This window comes from Podarcis gaigeae (genome assembly GCF_964106915.1).
Source record: "Podarcis gaigeae genome assembly, chromosome: 11".
Taxonomy (NCBI): Eukaryota; Metazoa; Chordata; class Lepidosauria; order Squamata; family Lacertidae; genus Podarcis; species Podarcis gaigeae.
This window is the reverse complement of record NC_139687.1, coordinates 47,322,298-47,349,380: the sequence shown is the minus strand read 5'-3', so window position 1 is coordinate 47,349,380 and position 27,083 is coordinate 47,322,298. Positions and strand designations below refer to the sequence as shown.

The window sequence follows — 27,083 nt, the reverse complement described above, 5'->3', positions numbered from 1 at the left end:
TAGCCAGGTGGCTGTTCATAAATAAATTAGGATCTAACCCAGATGCTTTGCTTTGATCTAAAATCATTTTGAAATTGGGTGTTTAGTGTGCAGGTTCAAAAGCTGCTTTAAAAATCACGCTGCCTCAGATAGGTAAGCGTAATTGTAGTCATTTTTAATACGTACTAAAAAAAAAGTGAGAGCGCATTTGTGCTTTTGGTAATGTAAGTATTTCTCTGGACCTTTACCAGCAAAAGCAGATGTGTATTCAGCAGTCAGTCTTAGATTAGCGCACCTGCCCAAATGCAAGGGATCAAAGAGGAGATCATGTTTGGGGGAATAGGAACTTGCAGTGAAACCCTGATTATATTCCTTGGTCTGCGATGCAGTTTGCCTGTCGGATATGAGAGAACTGAGACAGGGCTCAGCTGCAGACACAAGGGAGAAGGAACAACAGAAGAATTGCTTATGAATGTTCCCTGTTTCATTACCATTGAGAGTAAGCTTGTAACTTGACAGAAATGCAAGAAAGTGATGCTTAAAGATCCACTTCTGACCCTGAGAATAGGTCTTAGAAAGCATATTTGGATATGTTTTTTGCATCACAGTAATAAAAGATGATTCAGTAATGAATGAGTAGCTTGATCATAAAAGCGAGGCTGAATTAATTGTGAGGTGTCCTATCTTCCTGCTGACATGATAGAAATTTACAAAGTTTGCACGTCTTGTTGCTTTACATTAAAAGTATCATGTATCATGTATCATGGCCATAGCCCTGGCTGGTAGTTTTTACTATTTATTAATTTAGAGTGTTTGTATCCCACTCTTCTGCCAGAATGGCTCCTGGAGTAGTTTACCCGCAATCAACAAAGTATACAGTTTGATGTGATGCAGAACAAAGAAGCTTTTCCTAACATATTTGTTAAACGTTAGTAACAACCGTCCCATAAGTCCTCCAGAGAGACGATTGTGTCAAGGTTTAGTCTGTCAAGGCCAAAGAACCCTTGATTGCAGTTTGTTACTCTGAGAAGCATATTTGAACAGTTGCCAGATAGGCTGTTGTTCTGCAACATTTTTTTAAGCTGAATTACTTAGCTTTTATGTTGCAATGTGGGATGCAGTTAGAAATTGTAACCCAAATTGCTATTAGGATTATATTTTAAGACATAACTTACATGTTGTCATTCTGTCATACTCAGTTGCTTGGTCAGTAAGAGGATTTGTGCCTCACATGTAGAGCCTTTCTTCCTTAGTCTGCAGTCCCTCACCCCGCTCATGGGCTCTGGGATCTCAGAATCAATATTTTTTCCACGAACTGCCAGATCGGGACAAGCTCTGAGGGCACTGTAGTGCTATGACTCTGAGGGCACTGGCTAGAGCAATGACTCGGCTGTCCTGGATTTAGGATTGCTACTGATTGAGGTAGAGTCCCACTCTACAATTATGTTCCCCTAATAGCTATGTCCCCAACCTATTCTTGGGGAACCCCCCAAAGTGACACTTTTTGTCTGGAGTCAAGAGGGTAAAGGGTAAAAGACCCCTGGACGGTTAAGTCCAGGCAAAAGCGACTATGGGGTTGTGGCGCTCATCTCGCTTTCAGGCCGAGGGAGCCGACATTTGTCCACAGACAGTTTTCTGGGTCATGTGGCCAGTATGACTAAACCGCTACTGGTGCACGGAGGACCGTGACAAGTGCCAGAGCGCACAGAAACACTGTTTACCTTCCTGTCACAGCGGTACCTATTTATCTACTAGCACTGGTGTGCTTTCAAACTGTTAGGTTGGCAGAAGCTGTGACAGAGCTCACCCTGTCATGCGTATTCAAACCACTGACCTTCCGATTGGCAAACCCAAGCGGCTCAGTGGTTTAGAGCACAGCGCCACCCGCGCACCTGGTGAGGATAATGCCTGCTCTATGAAGGGAAGCAGCTTCCCTGAAGCAATTGTCCACCACAGTGATGGGATCATTCTCCTACCCACCCTTCTCTATGCAAGAAGGGAGCCCTTTCAGATATTTGATGCTTAATTCATTTAGCTTTTTTAAAAAAGTTTTTGTTTCTATATGCCTCCTGAAAATATAGTAAGTTCACCAGCAATTCAAAAATTCCATGTACTCCTATCAGAGTTCCTGTCAGTCTTCATTTGTGTCATTAGCCAGGGGACCTCAGAATTAATGGCACTGAAGAACTGCCCAGCAGAATAGAGAATTTGGAGAGAGTCTATGACTTGGTTCAGACATAATGGGAAACCATGGTTTTCCCATTATAAGTAAAAATTCTAGGCTGCTTCTTTCATTTTTAAACTAATTACAGTCTCTTGAGATGTCTGAAGTCAAAACTGCAGGTTCTTTAAGAACAAACCAGGCTCTGAAACTATGGTTTAAACCTGCTATTTTTCTCATCAACCATTTTTTAAACAAACCACCAGGAAATCTTTAAATCTTTCACTTTAAATTTAATTTTAAAGTGAAAGCAGACACATTCAGTCACCTAATCACAGATACGAAAGAGGAGGAGCAGAGAAGTTCTAGAACCCACAGCTCTCTATGACTTGAACTTGCAACAGGAAGTTGAGGTTTCCCAGTATGCTGGGACTGACACATACCAGTGTGGAGAGCAAGAAATCAGAAATACTTTGGGCTGAAAAGAATTCAGAACTCCAACTTCCTTTCCAGCTGTAATGGATAAGTAAAAAGAAAAGAAAGGTCAAAAATTAAATGAAAATTAAGGGAAAGGAATTGCTGAACTAATAAAATAGAAATTGGAATACAGAGAGGGGAGGTATGAGGAAGTTGGGAAAGTAAGTTATAAGAAAAAAAAGGGGAAATTATACTTGTCTCTTATTTTTGTCTGTCTTTATTATTATTTTGTTTTGTTTTTATATAACTTTTGAAAATTAATTAAAAATATTTTAAAAAAACAAAACAAAACAAAACTCCAACTTCCTCACTTGCCTTGAACAAATGTCTGTTATTTGGCAATTTTTGATAAATTGATTTTTAAAGATGTTGTTTTCCTTTTACTGTTCTCTTTTTCTCTCTTTGCTGAGGGTATTGGGAAATAAAGAATGCCATTCCTCTAAAAGTTTGGGAGAAAACCATTAGAAATATTGGTGGGGCAGGGGCAGTTTCTACATTGGCCTTTGTAATATTATAGTAAAGGAATAGAGTGTTTTTCTTCATCGTTGCTTATTAAGTCTTCATTTTATATTTCATAGGTGATGATACTTTAAAAACGTGGGACATCAGGAAGTTTAAAACACCTCTGAATTCAGTTGTTGGTCTACCTAGCTTCTTCCCAATGTAAGTACCTTTTTGATTTAAGATACAAGGAATTACGTGCTGGTGTCAGTGAAGATTGATTCAATGAAGTACAGCTTCTTGTTGAACCAATCTTGTTGAATAGATTCTACTCACCATATGCCCAGCTCACCAAAAAAGACTTGAGTAGTAAGTTGTGATAGTGACCATGTTTTGAACCATCACAAGTCTTGTTCAACATGTGTAAATCCAGTTAGGAAGGGCAGTTTATGTTGACAGGTTTAAAAGGGGGCACTACTACTACTTAGAAGGTCTGACATTTTGTCTAGACCTCCGACTGATGGTGCCCAGAAATGTTAAGGATTTGGCCTTTGATTTCCCCCTTGCTCTTATTCCTAATACTGATGCCATGTTCTATTAATTGTTTGTGCCTGAGATTGTGTCCCCAATGTCCCCTTAATCTACTCTAGAAATTAGAAATTAATCCAGAGAATCTGTCCAACTGAACAGATTTTGCTCTTCTTCCTGATATTCTCCTCTTAATTTATTAAGTTCTACTGTCGTGATTACTCAGTAGTATGACATATATGTCATGGAATTAGCTCCCTTGTAATCCTGGGACGCAGGTGGCGCTGTGGGTTAAAGCCTCAGCGCCTAGGACTTGCCGATCGAAAGGTCGGCGGTTCAAATCCCTGCGGCGGGGTGCGCTCCCGCTGCTCGGTCCCAGCGCCTGCCAACCTAGCAGTTCGAAAGCACCTCCGGGTGCAAGTAGATAAATAGGGACCGCTTACCAGCGGGAAGGTAAACGGCGTTTCCGTGTGCGGCTCTGGCTCGCTAGAGCAGCAATGTCACGCTGGCCACGTGACCCGGAAGTGTCTCCGGACAGCGCTGGCCCCTGGCCTCTTAAGTGAGATGGGCGCACAACCCCAGAGTCTGTCAAGACTGGCCCGTACGGGCAGGGGTACCTTTACCTTTACCTTTATGACATATATGTCATGGAATTAGCTCCCTTGTAATCCTGGGTTTGCTGGAGTTGGGATACATTTGTCCATGTAAAAGTGCATGATATTATTAAAAACGTTAGCAGGGTTGACATAAACATGAGCAGTAAGAAATTTAAAGGAATTTTAAAGGATAATTTTGTAAAAAAAATAAAAAATTGGATCTGCAGTATGAATACAATAGAAAAATAAGAAACCGCAGAAAGGGAGGGGGGAAGTAGAAAACATTATATGTTTTGTGTAGATTTATATTCATTGCTAAAGGTTGTAAAATGGGAAAACTAAAAATTATATATGTGTTTGTGCAAGATACAGTGGTACCTTGGTTCTCAAACTTAATCTGTTCCAGATGTCCGTTCCAGAACCAAAGCATTCCAAAACCAAGGCACGCTTCCCCATAGAAAGTAATGCAAAATGGATTAATCCGCTCCAGACTTTTAAAAACAACCCCTAAAACAGCAATTTAACATGAATTTTACTATCTAACGAGAACAGTGATCCATAAAATGAAAGCAATAAACAATGTACTGCAGTCACACAGTCAATCATTATCAGTCAATCAGTAGATGAACTGGGTTCCACACAGTCACAAAAACAAAACAAAAAAGCCGCAAAAACGAAAAAGCAAAATAAATAGCAAAAACAGACAGACCTCAGCGTAACACTCAAAACGGAAGTGTAACACTCAAAACGGAAGCGTGGCACTCAAAACGGAGCACGTTTGGCTTCTGAAAAAAGTTTGCAAACCAGAAGACTTACTGCTGGGTTTGCAGTGTTTTGGTTCCAAGTTGTTTGAGTACCAAGGCGTTTGAGAACCAAGGTACCACTGTATTAGGTCCAGTGTAGACCCACCTCTCACTCCCTCAAAGCTGACCTGCAAGTTAAGAAACAGCCTCAGGAGTCTTTCCTCTCCTTTTCCCTTGTTGATCTTAATTATGGTTTGCCATTTTACTTGCATCCTGGGTTCAAAATCTGTGCTCCATCTTTAAAGCCAACTAGACAAGGGAATTGACATTGGGAGAGGAAGACTGGCTTCCAGCTTGCATTTTTCAGGAAGTCAGAATTACATCTCCACAGTACACTAGGGTTACTGTGCTAGAGCTCTTTAAGCTTGTAATGCAAATTGATTTTCGCATGCTGTTTTTGCTCCCTGCATTTGCTCATGTACACCACTTATCTCAAAGTCTGAGATTAATTTTGAAGAATGTAAAAAGAAAGCACTATTTAGTCTTGAGAGTGGACTTTGACATTTCGGAACATTGGTTCCTTGCTTTGAGAGAAGAGAAGGGAAACAATATTGGAAAATATTCCTGTTTACAAGTTATGCAAAATGGATGGTGTGATGAGATAATGAGCTGCTTGTGCGTAAAGCTTGATCCCTCCGGGTTTTGGCTGGTCAGCCAACCTAAGTCTCTAATGGAGCCCCCCAAAGCATGACTCCGTCAGTCGCTGGTAGAATCCGACAGTGGGCGTCTACGGAACTTACTCCAACATAAAAGCTGTTTGACGGACATGCGCCTCCTGGACTCTCTGCGTGACAGCTTCCGGCGAGGGGTGGGGGTTGCTAAAGGGGGTCTTGTTACCTCCTCACTGTTCTCACTGGAAGTATCCCAGAGCCTCCCCTCCGACTCCCTTTCCCTTTGAGCTCCTGCTCTCCCCCTACTGGTTCCCTCTTCTGCTGCAGAGTCTCTCCTATTCTCCTGGAGCCTTTCTACCACCTGTTCTTCCGATGGCAGTTCCCTGACAGATGGGTATGATGTTGAAAATGGATATTTTGACCTACTTATTTACTAAATAATGATAGCCAGATTTTGAAATTTTCTGATTGTTGTATGCTAGACCTTACCCCCCTTCCAGTGCTGAAATCTTTTTGAGACATCTCATTTTGTTGGTTTTGCCAATTTTTGCATATTGGAACACAGCTGCGATTTTAGTTGTCATACATAATTAAGGGTTTACCACAGAGTTTGACATAATACATAAATAAGATTTCAAGGAAACCAATTCATCTGTTCTATACTTTATTTTCAACAGGACCGACTGCTGTTTCAGCCCAGATGATAAACTACTTGTTACTGGTACTTCTGTTAAGAAAGGAGTTGGAAATGGAAAACTTCTCTTTTTTGAGCGTGAGACATTTAAGAAAGTGTATGAGATAGATGTCACAGATGCGGTAAGCCAGAGTTCAGTGTATTACTTGATTTGTTGCTTTTATTCATACATGAAAAAGGATTATGTTGTCACTTTGGTATGTATAATTATAATTGATGTCGTTTTTAGCATATAGGCATATAATTAAATGCATGGTTGAGATTCTGTAAGATCAGGATACCCTAGAGTATACAGTGGTACCTCGGGTTACAGACGCTTCAGGTTACAGACGCTTCAAGTTACAGACTCCGCTAACCCAGAAATAGTACCTGGGGTCAAGAACTTTGCTTCAGGATGAGAACAGAAATTGTCCGGCGGCAGCGGGAGGCCCCATTAGCTAAAGTGGTACCTCAGGTTAAGAACAGTTTCAGGTTAAGAATGGACCTCCACAACGAATTAAGTTCTTAACCCGAGATACCACTGTACCATGCTAGTTTTGGTAACTGCATAGTCTCTTACGATAAAAATAATAATAATAATAAATGATTTCAGTAAGATAAGCAACAGGCACAATACCTGAGTCCCACAAATAGTGGGCAGTCATGGGACTTCAGAGGGCTCTTGCTCTTTTGTAAACTAGATCACATTAGCAGGCATATATGTGAGTTTGGGTGCATAAGTACAGTTACTCAAATTCAGCATTTTACATTTATTCTTGTCCTGCTTGCCTCGCACTGCACCGTAGGATTGTACAAGTGCAGAATTGTATATCATACTGCATTTACAATAATTTTTCAAACTGTCCCTCTTTGCTGGTGCCTTTGAGCAGAGGGGCAACTGATTAAATAAATAACTTAAGAAAGCCAAATTGTGCTTGGATAATTATAATGGTGATGATTATAAATCTAGTTTATAAAGAGATGAAGGAATATCCTGGATTTGAATTAAAGAACAGTTACTTTAGCAGTTGGTATGAACAATTTCTAAACCGCACGCTCATTCCTACCTCCATAATCAGATCGGTTAGTGACATGAGAGGTTTTCCCCCCACCCTTGCCTACCAATATATGTTGCCTGATTCACTGGACTAAGTATTTTGTAGACACCTTAATGCTACATACCTTGTTTTCCCCTCTTCTTCACTTGTGATAATTGTTGAATTGTGGAATTTGTATTCTTGGGGCACTCTACCTGGGAACCAAGGGACTTGTTGGGGGTAGCTAGAAGGTTGAATTCTATACCCATTCAGTACCTTTCAGTCATGTAATTTGAGATGATGTTGATATATTTAGAAAACAAACAAAATGCAGACGTTCCTCACTAGCCAAGGGCCATACATAGCTCTTCAGGCTTCCACAATAACTTAATAACTAAAGTAGAATTAAGATTTAGTGCAAGAGAAGGGAGGGCAGGAGAATGCCAGTGAACTGTGCATTTAATCTATGAGCAAAACAGCAGGGCTTATTAAATTAAATGATAAACCATCCTAATGGGTTCAGCACATGAAATGGGATGCAAGAGAACATTATTGTGTCACATTCAAACATTATAGGAAATACTCTTTGAACAGCTGTTTAGTTTTACCCTATCAGACTGGGGAGAGGGGGGTGGGTCCAGACAATATAGATAATTTTAAAATGCTTAAAGGCAGTAAACTTAATCTTTAAAACTGCTTGGTAAATAGCCAGTAGATTTGGCCTGCAAATGAACCTGATGTTTAATAGAAGCTTAATGGCTACTTTAAATGCTTGACCAAAGTGATGTCTAGCATTCCTTTCTGTCATACCAAGCAAGCCTTTGTTCACCTCTTTTCTTTTTTAAAGGTTTTTTTTTGGGGGGGAGTACATTATTATTCCAGGCTTCTGTTGTTTTCTTTGTATGGGCTAGCTTGAGTGCTTGCAGGCCTATCCAGAAGGCACTTGGCCAGTGCAGTCTATTCTGAAGTGAATAGGGCATGAACAAAGCTAAGCCAAACCATGGCTTATTATGAATGAGCAAACATGCAGGCTTCCATAGAGAAGATGACAGCCGCTTTGTTACTCCTCTGGTCCTGTTGCTGCTGTGTGCTAAGCCATGGCTTGACTTCACAGTACAGTGGCACCTCGGGTTAAGTACTTAATTCGTTCTGGAGGTCCGTACTTAACCTGAAACTGTTCTTAACCTGAAGCACCACTTTAGCTAATGGGGCTTCCCACTGCTGCCGCCGTACCGCCAGAGCACAATTTCTGTTCTCATCCTGAAGCAAAGTTCCTAACCTGAAGCAATATTTCTGGGTTAGCAGAGTCTGTAACCTGAACTGTATGTAACCTGAAGTGTATGTTACCCGAGGTACCACTGTATGTCTGATCTTGGGTTCATGGTCTGTTTCACTCCAGACAAACTATGAGATATAGCCAATGTTTGTTCTATGACTTACCATGTCTGTAGCTTGGACACCAACGCCATTGCATGACTGTGGTACAAATTCATAGTACTACTTGAAGAAATGGCAAAAACCTGGTAAGCAGCCTTATATCAAGTCATGCCGCTGATAATAAGCTTTTATAGAGAATATTCTCATCTGTACCAAATAAGGTAACATTTGTTTCATAGCTCTTTTATTAGTTCGAAATACTTACAGGCCAGGGCTCAGCCTCAGTTTTGAAGACAGTTTGCAATGTACAGTGGTACCTCAGGTTAAGTACTTAATTCGTTCCGGAGGTCCATACTTAACCTGAAACTGTTCTTAACCTGAAGCACCACTTTAGCTAATGGGGCCTCCTGCTGCTGACGCGCCACCGGAGCCCGATTTCTGTTCTTATCCTGAAGCAAAGTTCTTAACCTGAAGCACTATTTCTAGGTTAGCGAAGTGTGTAACCTGAAGCGCATATAACCTGAGGTACCACTGTATAGTAAAAACCCATACAAGATGTTGTCTCCTAAAACCAGAGTAATAAAAGCAGCAGCAGCAAGAACAACTGTTTGAAATTGCACTTAAAACCAGAAAAAAACACACTTAAAATGTCCTAAGCTCCAGTAAAAGGTGGCATAGATAAATGCTCTGAGATCCTTCTCTGCATGCCACCTCCAAGGGAGGTTGGAAGTGAAAGATCAGGCCTTTTCTGTGTGGCCCCCTTTCTTTGAAATTCCCTCCCCAAGGAGGCCTGCTTGGTGCCAACTTTGTCATTGTTTTGATGCCAAGCAAAGCTGGTTTCCCCCCACCCCCAGCCGCGATCAGTTGTTTGTGTTGTTTTGGTGTTCCATCTAAGATGGGGCTGGAGTGGTTATGTTATGGTACTGTATTCTTGAATATGTTTTCAGCATGTGTATGTGGTGTTACTCTGTTTTTACTTTGTGTAAATCCCAGTGCAAAAAAATCCTGAAGGACAGTGATACATAAATTTAATAAACTTAACCTCTGAGGAAGATCTTAATTAATCAGGCAGATAAAATGTAAGTACGTGACATTTCTTCAAACAGATACTTGATGGAGCATGTATACATATATTTATTTCATAAAATTTATACATCGCTTGATTACAGAAAACCTCAAAGCAGTTTACAAAAGATTAAGATCAAGAAAAATTCACAACCATATTGTACTTTAAGACATTCAAAAGTTAAAATACTAAAACAAATTAAAATTACCTCAACTTTTCTTGTAGGCATATAAGTTCATTATATAAGACCTACAGTTCCCAATGTTGCTGAATGCAGTTAAAATGTTCCCCATATTGTTGGGCCGAAGAGTTCGAAGGATAGTGTGTTTTACAAAAAAATTCCTAAGACAGATAGGCTGGTGCTTTTTCCTAGCCATTGAGCATTTTAAAGCTGGTGACAGTATGTTCACAGCATTGTGGATAACTTTTCAACTCCCACCTTATTTATTGTAGTTGGCTAATTGCATAGGATGGGCTCCAAAGGAGCTTCACACTTGAGTTATTTGGTTTGTCCATTTCTAGGCAAAAGTTTAGCATAATATTTTAATGTGCAGACAGTCTGTCTATTCCACAGGGGTAATAATGGACATTCCTACTCATCTCAATGGACTAGTCATGCATTTTGGGAACAGAATGATGGTGGTATATTTTTTCCAGCCTTACATTACAAGTATTTTAAAATGAATCCATTTAAAATAAATTATTTTACAATCTTGGAAGTTTTGTATGCCAATGGGAGTTGGAAGAGTGACTGAAAAAATTAGTTTCTAGCCAGCTTTAGGACAGATAACAGCAGCATTGAAATGTTAGTTATATGAAGTACAGCACATTAAAGTGCTGTTAGTTAAATTAATTATTCTTGTGCACATCTGTTTGATTTAAAGCTGTTGTCTACTCTGGAAGCAGTGCTGTTAACCACGTAAGAGCAATTACTGTCCCTTACAAAATAATGTAAAACACGGATGGCATGCTGTGGCCAGTTGGATTAGGGCGCCCATCATGCCTGACCTTTGGCCTTGTGGGTGGGGCTGATTGGAGCTGGAGGGCCACAAGCTCACCACTGCTGATGTAAAAGGTGCTGTTGAGAGGTTTTATTGGCTGACTGGAGAGACCAACTGGTTCATAATTGCTAATGTATATGGCCCATGTCACTGTGGTGTCCGGCCATGCCATTTTAGGCACTTAAGATATCTGCTTTCTTGTTGCTGACTACGTCAGACTCAGCAGCACAACTGCCACAGTTTGGAAGTAAAGACAACCAGGGCGAAGGAATTGCTTGTAATTGGGCACCCTAGCACAATATTGTTGTTGTTGTTGTTATTAAAATTTATACATACATACATACATACATACATACATGGGGACACGGGTGGCGCGATGGGTTAAACCACAGAGCCTAGGACCTGCTGATCAGAAGGTTGGTGGTTCAAATCCCCGCAACGGGGTGAGCTTCTGTTACTGGGTCCCTGCTCTTGCCAACCTAGCAGTTCGAAAGCACGTCAAAGTGCAAGTAGATAAATAGGTACCACTCCGGCGGGAAGGTAAATGGCGTTTCTGTGCGCTGCTCTGATTCGCCAGAAGTGGCTTAGTCATGCTGGCCACATGACCTGGAAGCTGTACGCCGGCTCCCCTTTACCCTTTACATACATACATGCATACATACATACATACATACATACATACCCCACCCATCTGGCTGGGTTTCCCCAGCCACTCTGGACAGTTCCCAACAGTGGTACCTCGTGTCACGTACCGTCCTCCTTACGAATGCTTCAGATTATGAGTAAATGCTCCCAGTTGCGAACTTTGCCCTTGGATGTGAGCGGTAGTCGCATGCCGGCAGCAGCGGGAAGCGCCATTAGTGAAGGTGCACCTCATGTTACGAGCAGTTTCGGGCTACAAATGGACCTCCGGAACGGATTAAGTTCGTAACCGGAGGTACCACTGTATTAATAATAATAATAATAATAATAATAATAATAATAGTTAGTTGTTTATTTCCTTGACGTCTGATGGGAGGGTGTTCCCATGTTCTTGGGAGCTGTAAGCACGGACACACAGCTGACTTGAATGGGGAGTGAATGAGGGAGAGGGTTGGATCTTAGAGGAGCCCAAGCCACAAATGTGTCAGTTGCACACTAGAAGAAGCTCACATTTTCTGCTGGAAGAAATTCTACTGTATCCAGAAGAGAAAGAGTTAAGGGCAGGGGGAACAGTAGGGGTTCTAGGTGCTGAGGGAGCGGCTGCTGAGCCTTCCTCTGCAGCACAGGAAGGAATGAGACTTACTACTATCTTCATGCAGAGCCGAGAAAGTTGTATAAATGAATATACCTGTCCTCTTCCTGAATTGCTCAAAGCACAATCCATGTGATTATCTCATTTTAAGCTCACTGCAAACCTGTGAGATAAGATGTTCTCACAGACAGAAGCTTCTCAAAGGCCTTGCAATGATCTTAATGGCTGATTGGGGACTTGAATCTAATTTTCCCAATTCTGGACGAAACTTTTTGGTTAGCTTACTACACTAGCTACAGGATTATGCCACGCCAGGGCCTAACTGGAATCTCATCTGTGTTACAGCATGTCTTAGCACCTTACAATGTTTTATTTGCTTTCATTCAGACAGACATTTTTTAAAACCTGAATTTGTAGTATGTAAAAGTGAGGGCTGAATACATGTTTCCTGTCATAAAATTACTATGAAATGTTAGGTTCTTTCAGGTTTTTTCACCCCCTTGTAACCACTACAGCAGTATTAAATAGTGAAATACTATCATACTGGTATGCTTGCTTATGATTCTGATGCTGCAGTTTCTCTGAGGAGGATTAAATTCTGCGGCTAACATATGAAACGATTGTATGCAGTGTTAGTGAACATTCTAGTGCTCCTCAGACTTCCATTATCCATTGAGGCTCATTGTGCTCCCTGGAAGACTACTCCGGGAGGTTGAGGGATTTTCCTAAGCACAAGGGACTGCAGTGGGCAGGAAAACACCAGCCCATCTTGGAACATGCCTAAGGTGTTTCCAGGCATGCACATGACTCTTGGATCCCTGCCTATAAAAACAGTGTTTAAATCCAGAGTTCATTTACTGTCCTCCTGTTCACCCAAGGAAAGTTCAACGTGTGTATATGTGTATGTGTGTATATAAAGCAGAATGTCAATGCTTGATTATCGCTGTCAAAATGTCTCTTTACGTGTTCCGAGTCTTTGGCGCTTATCTCACTGCACGGGCAGCCAAGTGCAGCAAATCAGAACAGTCTTCTTCAAACAGGCCCCACCACATTGCCTCATCACCACTGAGGCAGAAAGCAAAATTGGCACTTGTGAGGCAAGCGTGTAAAGCCGAAATGTTTTCTTAGCAGCAGTTGTTGCTGACAGTTTTATGTCTTTCCGATCCATGATGGAGACCTAAACTAGACATCTTAAACCATCAAACCAGTGCCAGAGAAGCCACAGTGCTAATGGGTTTTTACTTTTAAGAAAAACAAATGACTTATCAAAGACAGTAGGTATAGCCTGTTTGGGATAGGTGGAGCAGTCAAATGTGACAAAGTTCTGTACTCCTAAACTTCAAAGAGCCTATGTGTTCAGCCCCACAAAGTTCAGGATTGTCATTAGGCCAAAGGTCTAGTGCTGCCTTCTCCTGACATCAGCATTCCTCCTTCCTTTGGTTTGGTCCGATCTCTGTTTTGTCTGGCAATGGCAGCTTGGGTGCTGTTTTTTTCAGATAGGGGAAGGCTTTTAGGTAGAGCTGGTGTACTATTAGCCTCCATTTCACAAGTTTTCCCACAAAATTGTCATCCTCTCACAGCATCTTAGCACTGTCTCCTCTCTGTGCTTGAAATGCAGGCTGATCCATACATAACACTAAGCCATGGTTTGCTTAACAGATCACCAGTTAACCATGAGCTGTCCACAGGCAATAAAAGAAACCATGGCGTCTTTCTTCTTAGTCTGGTTTCTTTTTCAGCTGCTCATGCCCTTGTAGTTTGAGTATCTGGGGTGGGGTGGCCCAACAAACCATGGTTAAGAAAGGCGCTGAGTCTGCATATAAAACCAAACCATAGTAAAACAAACAAAAGTTTGTAACCCAATAAATAAACTATGGCTTCAGATCATGTTTTGTTGGCAGTGAAGATGCTGGACGAGGCACATAACACATTATATGCAAACCAGTCCCCTGAAATCTACAGAAAACTTAAAGGAGGGAATTTGTGTACTGTTTGACATCTCTGCCAGAGAGCATAGGTGCTTGTGTTGCTGGCAAGCAGAACAAAATAAACACCTAATGCAAAGACTTTTTCATCTGGCTGGAAATGCTTCTTAAATTAAAAATGTATTCTGTTGTTTCCAACTGTATATGCCTACATACCTCCACAAGTCAGCTATATTACTATCTTAAGGCTGCAATCCTATATCCACTTTTCAGGGTGTTCTCCACAGGACTTAATTCTGAGCAAAAAATATAGGATTGCTTCGTAAGAGTGGTGTACTATTCCCCTTTTCCTTTACCGATAAATCTTGCTATATTCCCATTTCAGTCCAAGTTTTCATAGTTATCTCCCACTCTCCTCTCTTTGGCTTGGTTGTCTTTCACCACTGGAACATTTCAGCCAATACTGACAGCAGGATGGAAGAGTGAGCAAATTTCATAATCCCTTTCCATCACATTTAGATTTTAAGGCCATCTGTAACGGAAAGGAGTCAAATAGAACAAACATGCTTTCTCCAAAATGCAGACTACTGCAGCTGAAAAAAAGCCTCAGGCCTTTGCTTCTTGGCTCATAGCCTAAGCCTAAGGCAAGTGTGGCTGTCATATGACATCACCAGTAGTTTTTTTTAAAATAAAAAACAACAACGTGTTTAGTATAGACTTCAGCCAAATGTGAATGGACATATTTAAAAAAAAAAAAAACAGTTCAAAGCCAGCTAATCCAACTTCTTTAAGCAGTTGACAAGTTCCGCATGTATGACTACAACTATTAGTTAAGTTTATAAATTCAGTTAATTCTCAACTTATTTCTCATTGTAGAGATTTAACAGATTATCCTCTTCCAAATTCTCGCTGTAGATTTTTTTACCATGAGTAGTCTAGACTCTTGAGCTCTGGGTGATGTTTTCTTTTTAGGGTAGAGTTTGACACCAGATTCTCCCAGATGTCAGCCTTAAACAATACTGGGCTGGACAAACAAGCATAGCTGTCAACTTTCAGATTTGAAAATAAGGGATCAGCAGCCTCACCTGTCCCAGGGACAGTCTATGGGATATCTAACAATCTGGGATGGCAGTGGGAAGCAGCGGGAAACGGCGCTGGAATAAGGGAATTTCCCACAAAAAAAGGCAAGGTTGACAGCTATGCAAACAAGGAAAGAGAAAATGAGCAGAAGACTCATTCCTGTAGTACCATTCTATATCCCAGTATTAAATGTGAATTGATACAGCGTCTTTTATTAAACCAATTTCTCTTTAAAATTAATGAAGCAAGTTTTTTCATTTAATGAAAACTGTCAGTCTTCACTCTTAAAATCATTTTTTCCTGCAATGCTAGGTGATGTTTAACAAGCGTTCTTGCCCCTGCTATAGAACTATGAAGGGTTAGTAGTGCTCTTTAACTCTTTAACTCCCATAATCCTGGCTGTTGACTTTCCTAGCTGGGGTTGATCAGTGTTGGAGGCCAAAAATATCTGGAGGCATACCCCTGGGGGGAAAAACCAGTGGCAAATTACAGTAGGTACTTTGACCTAGTTTTCACAAACGGGCAGAGATCAACCTGTGCGTGGACTGTACCAATTCAGATTGGAAGTGGGACTTTGGTGATCAGCATGCACCTCCACTTTCTTCTCTCCCCCTCCCCAAATCTCTGCATTTTGGAAACTGTGAAGATAGCTCAAAACAAAAAAAATTCCTTCCAGTAGCACCTTCTTCAGATACACAGTGTGCATGCACACGAAAGCTCATACCAAGAACTGACTTAGTTGGTCTTTAAGGTGCTACTGGAAGGATTTTTTTTTGTTTTGACTATGGCAGACCAACACGGCTACCTATCTGTAACTGTGAAGATAGCTGGAAGACTTAGCGAAAGCCTTTCGCCCGACTTGCTAGTTTTCTGCATTCAGGGATTCAAAAAGAGAGAAACATTGAAACATGTGGAATGGTACAATCCTTTGCCCATCTGTGAGAACTAAGCCTCTGTTAATTGCCAGTGGGAGTCAACTTACAAAAGTCCTTCTTGAGACAAGGCAGTAAAAGAGAGAACTATTCCCTTTGGGAATGTAATGATGAAGCATAAAAATGCCCTGCATTTTACAGGCTTGTCAGCCCAATAAAAGGTATCATCTTGCTTGTTTTACAAGCTTATCCTTCTGTGGGAGCAACACATCTCTTGAGACCCTTTTATACAGTGAAGGCCAAACTATTTGGTATTTTAACACGGAGCCACTTTAGCATTCAAATAACTTAACTTCCACTGATGGGTGATGCTCACCTGGGATGAAAATGCTACTGGACTATACATGAAAGAAGTTGCAAAAGTCAATACATGTGGGAGATTTTCAATTGGTTTTACCCTTCCAGCAGCAGCTCCCTATATGTAATGTCCAGAAGGTCTTCTGGGGTTGCTTTTTGAAGGGTGCCAGGGGAATATTGCCAGATGGGGAAGATGCAGCCATTTAGATCAGCTTTCTCCAAGCTGGTGCCTTTCAGTTACTTTGGACTACAGCCCCATAAGCCCCAGCTAGCACAACGATGGCTTGGGTAATAATAATAATAAATTTTATTTATACCCCCCCTCCCCGGCTAGAGCCGGGCTCAGGGCGGCTAACACCAGTAAAATTACAGTAAGAACATAATAGGGGGGAAAAAACCAATTTAAAATACAGGTTAAAATGCAATTTAAAATGCACCCTCATTTTAAAAGTAGCCCATAGATCACAACCATAAGGGGAGGGAAACATAAGGGTCAGACTGAGTCCAAACCAAAGGCCAGGCGGAACAGCTCTGTCTTGCAGGCCCTGCGGAAAAATGTCAAGTCCTGCCGGGCCCTAGTCTCTTGTGACAGAGTGTTCCAGCAAGTCAGGGCCAGTACTGAAAAGGCCCTGGCCCTAGTTTAGACCAATCTAACCACCTTGCAGCTTGGGACCTCCAAAATGTTGTCATTTGTGGACCTTAAGGTCCTCTGCAGGGCATACCAGGAGAGGCGGTCCCATAGGTATGTGGTAGCAAGCTAATAGACACAAATGAGCACAGAACCTATGCTCTGTGGTAGCATATGATGCCTTTCTAAAACATGGCAGGAGAATCACAAAAATCCAGTACATTTTGCATAGAGAAGCATGTGCATATTGCTTGCATAGTGGGTTAGATCAGGTACAGTAGAGGTACAATATTTATTTCTCTTAAACAGCTGGGTAGTATTCAGAAACTAGCTAGCAAAGTGTTTGGGTTTGTTACTGGATTCCGCCATTGTTAAACTGGGAAACACTTGTGGCTGGGGCTGCTTCAAGATGAAGGGTTAGCATTAGAGCTATATTAGGAAACAGTCAATCCATGTATGTTTGAAACACAACAGTAGTGTCTTTTATACTATGAGAGGAAATGGTAAAAGGGCACTTTTAAACCACTGGAAAAGCACAGCAATAATCTGCTTTAAGGAAATCTGTAATAGCATTCTGACAATAGAATTTTACACTGCATCTTCAGGTATAGCTAATACTTACTGTTTCTGAGTTCCAAATTTGCAGAGCCGCAAACTAATGAGTGGGGCCAGAGGGTTAACCAAATGTTTTGCGCTGGTTTATGCAAAACACTATAAATCTTCCCCCAGTTGATTTTGTGCAAGAAGGAAAATCTGATTGCAGAAGTGCCTCGGATCCTGTGACTTGCTTTTAATTACAGTGCTTACAATTCTGACTCAGCTCATTTGTCTCTTGGGTGCAGTTGAAATTCAAACATCAGCTGCCTCATTTGCAGCATTATTACAGAACTCCCAAGTAAAAAGGAAGTAAAGCATTTCACTCTTCCTAACACACTGCTATGGGCTTAAATGGAGTACAGATTCAAGATTGTAATTTATTTGTTGTTTAAATTTATGACTCGCTTCATATGAGACATCAGGAAGTGATTTACAGTATAATAATATATGTAAAAAAGATAGATGGATGGATGGGTAGGTAGGTAGATATTTAAAACAATTGCATACATTAAACTTTTTATAGAAAACACATAAAAACACTTGGAAGCAATAGCACATACATAAAATCAATTTTAATCCAAAACAATATCCAGTTGGGATGGAGACTTTACCAGTTTAGTTGAAAGAGGAACATCTTTCGTATGCACCAAAAATACAACAGAGATCTCCAGGATGCCTTCTGTAGAACACGGTGATCTGTTTTGTCTGTAGGGACTAAGGCAGTATTTCTCGTCACAAGCTATATGGGGCTTTGTACAACAATACCAGCACTTTGAACCTAGCCTGGGACCTGATTGGCAGCCAGTGCAATTCTTTCAACCATTGCGCAATACAGTGGCAACATTTCGCCCCAGTGAGCAGTCAGTTCACTACAGGGCTGCCTCAAGGGCAGCCCCACTTACAGCACATTGGAGTAATCCAATCTGGAGGTTATCAGTCCATGGGCAAGACTGGTCAGGCTATTGCCATCCAGAAATGAGCATAGCAGTCTACCAACTGCAGGCACTCCTGAGGTCATCTGGGCCTCTAGTGACAGAGATGGGTCCTGGTGCACTTCCAGACTACAAACCTGCTCCTTCAGGGGGAATACAACCCCACTGAAAGCAGGCAATTGGCCAACTGTCCAGTAAACAAACAGAAATGGGAGGTCTTTCTACCAGTTCCTATTAATTCTGTTACCATAAGATGCCTCACTAAAATACGTTGAATAACATCAATGAACTGGCGACTCCTAGTTCTGTGATTTTAATTTTTATGAAGTCCGGGAACACTGATCTGGTCTTGAACCTGTGCCTGACAGCTGTATTTATCTGGAAGCTTTGCAGTGGTAGAAGGGAAGCTTTGCAGGGAAGCTTTGCAGTGGTAGAAAAGACTGGTCACTTCAAAGCAATTCTTAATCATAGGCAAACCAGGAAAGGGACCATTTGCAAGACTACAGTACAGTGGTACCTCGGGTTACATACGCTTCAGGTTACATACACTTCAGGTTACAGACTCCGCTAACCCAGAAATAGTACCTCGAGTTAAGAACTTTGCTTCAGGATGAGAACAGAAATCGTGCTCCGGCGGCACGGCAGCAGCAGGAGGCCCCATTAGCTAAAGTGGTGCTTCAGGTTAAGAACAGACCTCCAGAACAAATTAAGTACTTAACCCGAGGTACCACTGTACATCTTAAGAAAAGGCACACTTTCCTTTTTTGCATTTCCTAATGTTCCATTTTATTTTATTAGACTATTTGCATCCCACACTTTCAGGCAGGAAGCGCTACATAACTGAAATCCCAGTGCACATCTAAAGAAACAGCCACACATTGAACAACAGTGTTGTTCAATGAGTTGCAAGCAGAAGCAACCGTTTTAGGCTCAAGAGGTCCACAGTTTCTCTTGTTGTGCTTGCAGTGGAAAGTATTCCACCAGCCTAAGCTTCCTCCTTGCTTTGGAGATGGAGAGGTGCAGGGATTGTGGAGGACATCAGAGTGGGTGGTGCAACTATGGGGATGATCCTTGCCCTCTTCATGGATGAGAGGAAGACTGGAGTTTTTGGTGGTGCACTTCAGAGATGCTCAGAAGCATAGTGTTGTAAACTGCAAACAACAAGCTTCCTCCTGATCTTGGAACTGGAGACAGAAGCTGGAAATTTTCTTCAGGTTGCATGAGGCCTTATGAGAATAGTTTTGTCCCTTTTTTGGTTTGAAGCTGGGGAGGAGAGGCTTGGTATGGTGTTCTTCCTGTGCCTCTAAGTGCGCTAACTTCAGAAGTGCAACATGATTCCAGAAATGATGTCACCACAACCGTCTCAAGCTCAAAGGTAGGGAGGGAACCAGGGGATTGTGTCAGGGAACTGCCATCAGCTTGGAGACGAGAGATGGAAGGGCAGTTGTGTTATAGGGAGCCTCCGAAAATCTTGCGAAGCAGTTCCTCTTCCGGCGAGGAGGAAAGCCCCACCTCCAGTGGAGAAGAAGTGCAGGGGCAAGGGGATGCTAGGGAGAGCCTTAACACAGAGCCTGAGCAAGCCGGAGAGGCGGGAAGCACGCCCTTGCCAATGCTCATTCTGCGCAGTAGTCTTTGGCGCAGGGAGGGGTGGAAAAGGCTGGGGGTGATGTGACTTTTATGCTGGGGGTGGTACAAAAACCAACCACTCCCAGATTCTGCTAGCGATTGAGACAGACATGAACTTACGACGCTCTTCACTGTAAATAGTTTGCACCAAGAATAAAGCTTGTAAAAAACAGGTTGGGGTCCTGCCTGGTTACTCTCGAGCAACCACCACAGCCATCTGACAGATTGTCTCTGATTTTACACTGCAAATCCAAGAGACAGTGCAAGTTGAGAGAGCTATCCCTACCTTTTGGGGAAGGGGCAAATGTCAGGAAACAACAGGGTTGGCCAAAATGTGTAGAACCTTTTTAGGTAATTAAGAATAGTCTTCATACTGTGTATAATTACATCATTAAAGCAAAGCCATTAAAGCAAAGCAGCACGGGACTGGAAGAAAAAGAACTCATATCTAAAACAGATATCCCTATACTTCAAACATTCCCAGCAGATTCTTGCATGAGTGCCCAGTTGCAAACACAGAATATGCTTTACTACTCCAAATTTTGAAGAACATTTGATAGGATAGCAAAAGCTGTTCTCTAATGTCACTTTTTTTTTTAACAAGCATGTTTTAGCTGACCTGATTATTCACATAAATATTTTCTGGGAGAATATTAACAGAACTATTTCCATTTTTTTTTAAAAAAAATGTTTTTATTGAATTTCCAGATTAACAAATACAAGAGAGAGAAAACAAATTTCTCGAACATACACAAACAAGAGTAAACAGAAATAATTGGGATCTAGGAATTCATCCATTTCATGTCTGTTTCCTTATTGTTATATATTATGTCTAAATTAATTTACTTTGCTGTACATGCAAGCAAATGAACCATATTTAACATTCAAACAAACTAGAAATGAGGTCAAAATTGGGGAAAGGTAGGATTGTTGGCCAAATGGTTTAGAAATTGGCAATATGATATGCCTACAGAGTCCCTTTGGTCTACAAAGTGGGAATCCTATAACAGAATGCCTTAACAGGCTCCAAAGTTGTATTAAATTTAATTTAGGCTTCCTAGTTAGAATAAAATTGTATTTTATGCTCCCTTATTAAATAAGTTATGTGGCTTTTACAATTTAACTTGTTGCCCTAAATTTGGAAGCCCCCTTTTCCTTTCCATCTGGCACAAGATCATGGTTAGTGGTGCATATTGTATTTCCAAATGGTATGCTTGCTTACTACTGCTGGTTTAGGAATTTCCTATCTTGCAGAGGGAAAAAAGGATCCCTTGGAGGGGGGGGTGTTTTAGACTTTTATTTGCCACCTGAACAGCAGTTGCTGTGGAAGTATGTACAGTGGTACCTTGGGTTAAGTACGTAATTCGTTCCAGAGGTCCGTACTTAACCTGAAACTGTTCTTAACCTGAAGCACCACTTTAACTAATGGGGCCTCCTCCTGCTGCTGCTGCGCCGCCGAAGCACAATTTCTGTTCTCACCCTGAAGCAAAGTTCTTAACCTGAAGCACTATTTCTGGGTTAGCGGAGTCTGTAACCTGAAGCGTATGTAACCTGAAGTGTATGTAACCCGAGGTACCACTGTAGTATGGTGTAGAAGTAAGTAAATGATCATTGGTTTCTACACATGTATTGACTGAGTCGTTGTGGCTTAAGGGTCTCAGGCACCTCTTGAGTATTATCTGAAGATAAAGATAGGTGAAATGTGACAAAATAAAAGGGAAGCTCCCCCTAAAACTAGGTATTGCCCTGGGTTTCAGAACTAAAAAATTACTAACCAAGAGCTAATGTTACTTTTCAGAGTGTTGTCCGTTGTCTCTGGCATCCAAAGCTGAATCAAATCATGGTTGGTACAGGGAATGGATTGGCTAAAGTATACTATGACCCCTTCAAGAGTCAAAGGTATTTAATTAATTGCATCTGAACCTTATTTCTTAAAATGTATAAATGCTTGCTTAGATGCGAGATTTCTTTGAATTCACTGTTTCTTCTTAAAAGGCGAGGAGTGGAGAATGGTCGCTTGTGTTTTCCTGTTTCCCTTTTCCTTTTTTGCATATTTATTTATTCAGTTTTACATATAAAGGAAAGCCAAAAGTCCCAGATGACTGAGAGTCGTGGTCAAAAAGATAATTACAAATCATTTTCAGTAGTTTGTGTTTTCAAACTAGCCATGTTTCCCATTGGAACTTAGTATTGCTTCTTTTTAAATTTCTGGAACCCCGTTTCTGAAATGTTGCACCGCTGACACATTGTGCCTGCTCCAATTCAACGATCCCAACTTTATAAACTATGGTTTATTAAGCTGAGAATGAGCATTGTGCGCATGCATTCCCTATGCACTCCTCCTGTCTCAACCTGGCTTCAGTGCTTGTATCTTGGTTACTTTAAACAAGAGTTTTCCGTTATGAAATTGGAAACTGTGGTTTAATCTTGGACTCCAAACCATGATACGAAACCAGGATGTTTACAGTCTGATGCTGTCTCTGAGGAGGCCCTCCTGGAGACCTCATTGCTATCATTTAGGCGCCAGACAAAAATTCCTCTTTTCCCAAAGCTTTTTAAGAGCTGCTAATGTGAGCATTTAAAAGAAAAAAGAAAAAAAATCTTAGAGCTGTTTTGATTTTCCTGTCTAAATAGGCTGCTGCTGTTTTAGTTTCCCATATTAGTTTATGTGCTTTAATTATTTTTATCATTACTCTTAAATTGTATTTTTGTTTTGTATCTTGCACCTCTGTTGGCCACCATGGGGACATGCAGCGTATAAATTACGTAAATAGATTTACATGAGTTATAAAAGAATTGCAAGAGGGTGCAAAGCATTTTGATACACCCTTAATTCGTCTACTTAATATTTAACTAAATAAACTTACTCAGTGGATTTAGGCTAAGCAGCAAGTGCTCCCAGTTTGCATGTTTGTGATCTACATATGCAGCTGTGCTCTTACTCAAGAAGACATTAAGGAAACATGGGCAAATTCCTGCTCTTTCCCACTATTTTGGCAGCCTCTTCTCATTAGCTTTGCATCAAAAGGGCAGTAAACGTGAAAGTGAAAAATAGAAGGTTCAGTTGATTTCCCCCCTACTACTCTTTCCTCCTTTTAGTGTAAATTTTTAATATCCTCCCTGACCCTGGACAGAAAGATCTGCCTGCAAAGCCTTACTGGCATCCCTTAGTCTTGTCCCCTCTAGCAACCACAAAAATACGTTTTCATTTGCCCAGGTGCTGCTTTGCAACCCAGACTGCAAAAAAGTTTTATCCAGCATAACGGACAGCCCCCTTTAACGACCTGAACTTTATGGGTCGAAAGGAACCTGCTTCTACAATAAGCCTGACTGAAGATGCAAATATAACCCAACTTCGTGATCTCTAACGTTGTCTCACATATGTGACTCTGCAAGCCAGACACCCAGCCGTCCTTCGTTCTTACGAGGATTATATATCATTCTACTTTAGGGATAGGACACTTGTGGCCTTCCAGTGTTGCTGGGGCTCAGCAATTCCCATCAGCTCCAGCCAGCATGGCCAAAGGTCTGGGATGGTGAGCACATCCAAACAGCCACAGATCCTGAGAGTTCCTGCCTAGACCAGTTATCGAGACATTTATGAGAGTCGATGCACCACGTTGAATCATATAACTTTTAAGACAGGTATCACACACAGAGAGACAGGGATCACACATACACGCGCGCACACACACAGAGAGATGCTACAACTAATAATAAGATGACTACACATCCACGCACTGTATTTTTCGCTCCACAAGACACATCTAGTTTTTGGAAGAGGAAAACAAAAAAATATATTCTGAATCCCAGAAGCCAGGACAGCCAGCGGGATCACATCGCAGCGATCTCGCTGGCTGTCCTGGATTATGGGATAGCCGCATGCAGCCTTTCCCGAGCAGCCTTTCTCCCTCCTCGGGGAAAAGCCCCGAAGAGCCGCACACACACTCCATGCGCCTCTTTAAAGGGAGCGCTGAGCAGAGCCTCCCGCCTGCATTTGCCCCATAAGACGCACACACATTTCCCCTTATTTTAATACTTTAAATACGGTATTTACACGGAGGAAGGGAGAGATGAAAAGGAACAGAGAGTTGATAGATGCTTTACCCTGGCCATTCTCCACCTGCAGTGGGGTGAGCCTAAAGGAAGAGATTCAAGAGGGTTCTTGGCAGACAGATTACCTCAAAATACTGATTTAAGGTCAAAACACAATTCATTTTGTGACAAAAATTTTGCCACTGATATTTAGGAGGGGTGAGTCCCAGTGGGGGCTTGCTTCCAAGTAAACGTATATTACAATTGTCCTGTAAAAACAGCTTTTGAACTTCACCAGCATTTCTTTTCAACTCTTTGCATGCATGTTCTTGTACTATTATTCTTTTTTAATCCTCTCTAGGGGAGCAAAATTGTGTGTTGTAAAGACAAAAAGAAAAGAAAGACAGGCTGAGACCCTCACGCAGGATTACATTATAACACGTAAGTAACTCTGAAAGTAACTGTTTATTTAAATACATCCTTTTAACTCCCTGTACATTATGGCTCAGATCTAGTGGACTACAGGGCCCTTCTTTAAAACCAGAATCCTGCCAATCAGCAGGAAGGAGTCAGGGAAGACTTAAGTTGGCCACATTCCTCCTCAAAACCCAAATGTTGGCTCTTTAGCTTTTAAAAGGGGCTCTGGTCATTTGGTCCCAACGACAGGACTAAACAACAGAGCAGAGCAGCAACTTGGCCTGACATTCTTCAGTCTTTCTGAGAAGTGGTGACGGCTGTGCTATGAGCCCCATCCTCTAAGTGGGACTTAACCCCACCAGCAAAAGTGTACTGCCACTCTAGCAAAGTAAATTGTAAGTGGGAATCTCAGTTTTTCATCCTCCGGCTACTTAAGATGCATCATTTTCACCTGTGGGGATGAGGCATTGACTTTTCAAGGAGAGGCATTTTACTTCATTATTCCTCAGGAAGCCTTCGTTCCACATATGGAAATGGTTTTTATAGTTAACCTCAAATGTTTTATGCAAAATTGTGTAGCTTGCCACTTGCCAGCAAAAGTTTGACTTTTCACGCTTCATGTAACATACAGATGTAAGAAATAAGTGTTTATTCCTAAGGTTCTGAAGCCGTCCAAAGCCTGAATGTACTTTTATTAAGGGTATTAAACTTAACAAAAGCTGAATTAGGCTGCATCGGCAACACTTGCGTATCAGATTTGTGCCCATGCATAACCATTCTGAGCGTTCCTGAACGCAAATGCCAGAGCTTTCTATCCCTTTATCTATGCAAGCAAGAGGAATTATCAAAGTTCAAGGGTATATTCCATCCAGACCAAAGCCCTCAAGGACAGCATGGAGCAGGGCTGGTAAAAGCTGGGGCCTGGGGAGAAGGGGTATGGCCTGGGATGGGGCTGTTGCTAGGGAGAGTCTTAAAGGGGAGATAGAGAGTCCCCAGGCCTGAGCTTTCCACTCCTGAATTATGGGGAGATGTGGAGAACCAGACACCAGGGCTTCTGTAATGTCTGGCTTTATTTTCTTTTAACTAACCATTTCACTTGCACCTGAGCACACCTGCCAAGTTTGTATATACAATTATCAAGCCATGTATGATTGACCGTGCACAGGTGAGGAATCTGTGACACTAGACTACAGCTTCTATCATCCTATCCTCTTGCTGCTAAACTACAGCTCCTATCATCCCTGGGCTTTTGACTATGCTGGTCAGGCTGGTGAAAGTTGTTCAAGGTCATCTGGAGGGCCAGAAGTTCCCTCCCCAACTTCTTTAAGTTCACTGTCTCTTAAGTAAAATAATAATAATATTATTATTATTTTAGCTCATGCACTTCCGATGTTTCGCGAACCACGCCAGCGGAGTACAAGAAAGCAGCTGGAAAAGGATAGACTGGATCCCATGAAATCTCACAAACCTGAACCTCCGGTAGCAGGACCAGGTAACCAGAATTTCTACAATTTGAAAGCAAAACATTGCTAAGGCCATTTGTGTGTTTCTTTGCGGGAGACTGAATCAGCCCTGTAACTCTGTTACAGGCTTGTAGATGCTGATGCAACTTCTCGTGTGCGTGGATGTACAGTCGTAAGGGACACGGGTGGCGCTGTGGGTTAAACCACAGAGCCTTGGGCTTGCTGATCAGAAGGTCGGCGGTTCGAATCCCCACAATGGGGTGAGCTCCCATTGCTTGGTCCCAGCTCCTGCCAACCTAGGAGTTCAAAAGCACATCAAAGTGCAAGTAGATAAATAGGTACCGCTCCGGCGGGAAGGTAAACAGCGTTTCTGTGCACTGCTCTGGTTCGCCAGAAGCGGCTTAGTCATGCTGGCCACATGACCTGGAAGCTGTACACTGGCTCCCTCTGCCAATAAAGCGAGATGAGCGCCGCAACCCCAGAGTCGGTCACAACTGGGCCTAATGGTCAGGGGTCCCTTTACCTTTACAGTCGTACCTTGGAAGTCAAACGGAATCTGTTCTGGAAGTCCGTTTGACTTCCAAAACATTCGGAAACCAAAGTGTGGCTTCTGATTGGCTGCAGGAAGCTCCTGCAGCCAATCGGAAGCCAAGGAAGTCCTGTCAGACGTTCGGCTTCCAAAAATAGTTCGCAAACCAAAACAATCACTTCTGGGTTTGTGACATTCAAGAGCCAAAACGTTTGACTGCTAAGCTGTTTGGAAACCAATGTACGACTGTAGTTTTCCCTTCATCTTTTCTGTTTGCTCTTTTTTTCTTCTTTGCTTGCCACTTTGCACATCTGTTCATTCTCTCCTATATTAGGTCGTGGTGGTCGTGTCGGGACTCATGGCGGGACTCTGTCTTCATACATAGTCAAGAATATTGCACTGGATAAAACCGATGATAGCAACCCCCGGGAGGCCATTTTACGGCACGCAAAGGAAGCAGAAGAAAGCCCGTACTGGGTTGCTCCAGCATATTCTAAGTAAGGAAACTTTCTTAAGTGCGGGGGGTGTGTGTGTGTAAAACCCATATACAGATGCCTAAAAGCCCTGGTGAACTTGAACATAAGCAGAAGACCTGTTTAACAACACTATTCTCTGCCTCTTTTTTGGGAGTGTTGCCA

General features: G+C 41.9%; 1 protein-coding gene across 1 annotated transcript in view; it reads left to right on the top strand.

The window, feature by feature from the left end:
• The window catches only part of WDR70 (WD repeat domain 70), a 130,012-nt gene that overhangs the window by 88,501 nt on the left and 14,428 nt on the right, over positions 1-27,083 (top strand). The window contains exons 12-17 of the mRNA XM_083703550.1: positions 3,196-3,280; positions 6,274-6,412; positions 21,800-21,900; positions 24,398-24,477; positions 25,829-25,945; positions 26,780-26,942. Of these exons, the coding sequence (XP_083559676.1) occupies positions 3,196-3,280; positions 6,274-6,412; positions 21,800-21,900; positions 24,398-24,477; positions 25,829-25,945; positions 26,780-26,942 (685 nt within the window). The remainder of the gene's footprint in view (positions 1-3,195; positions 3,281-6,273; positions 6,413-21,799; positions 21,901-24,397; positions 24,478-25,828; positions 25,946-26,779; positions 26,943-27,083) is intronic.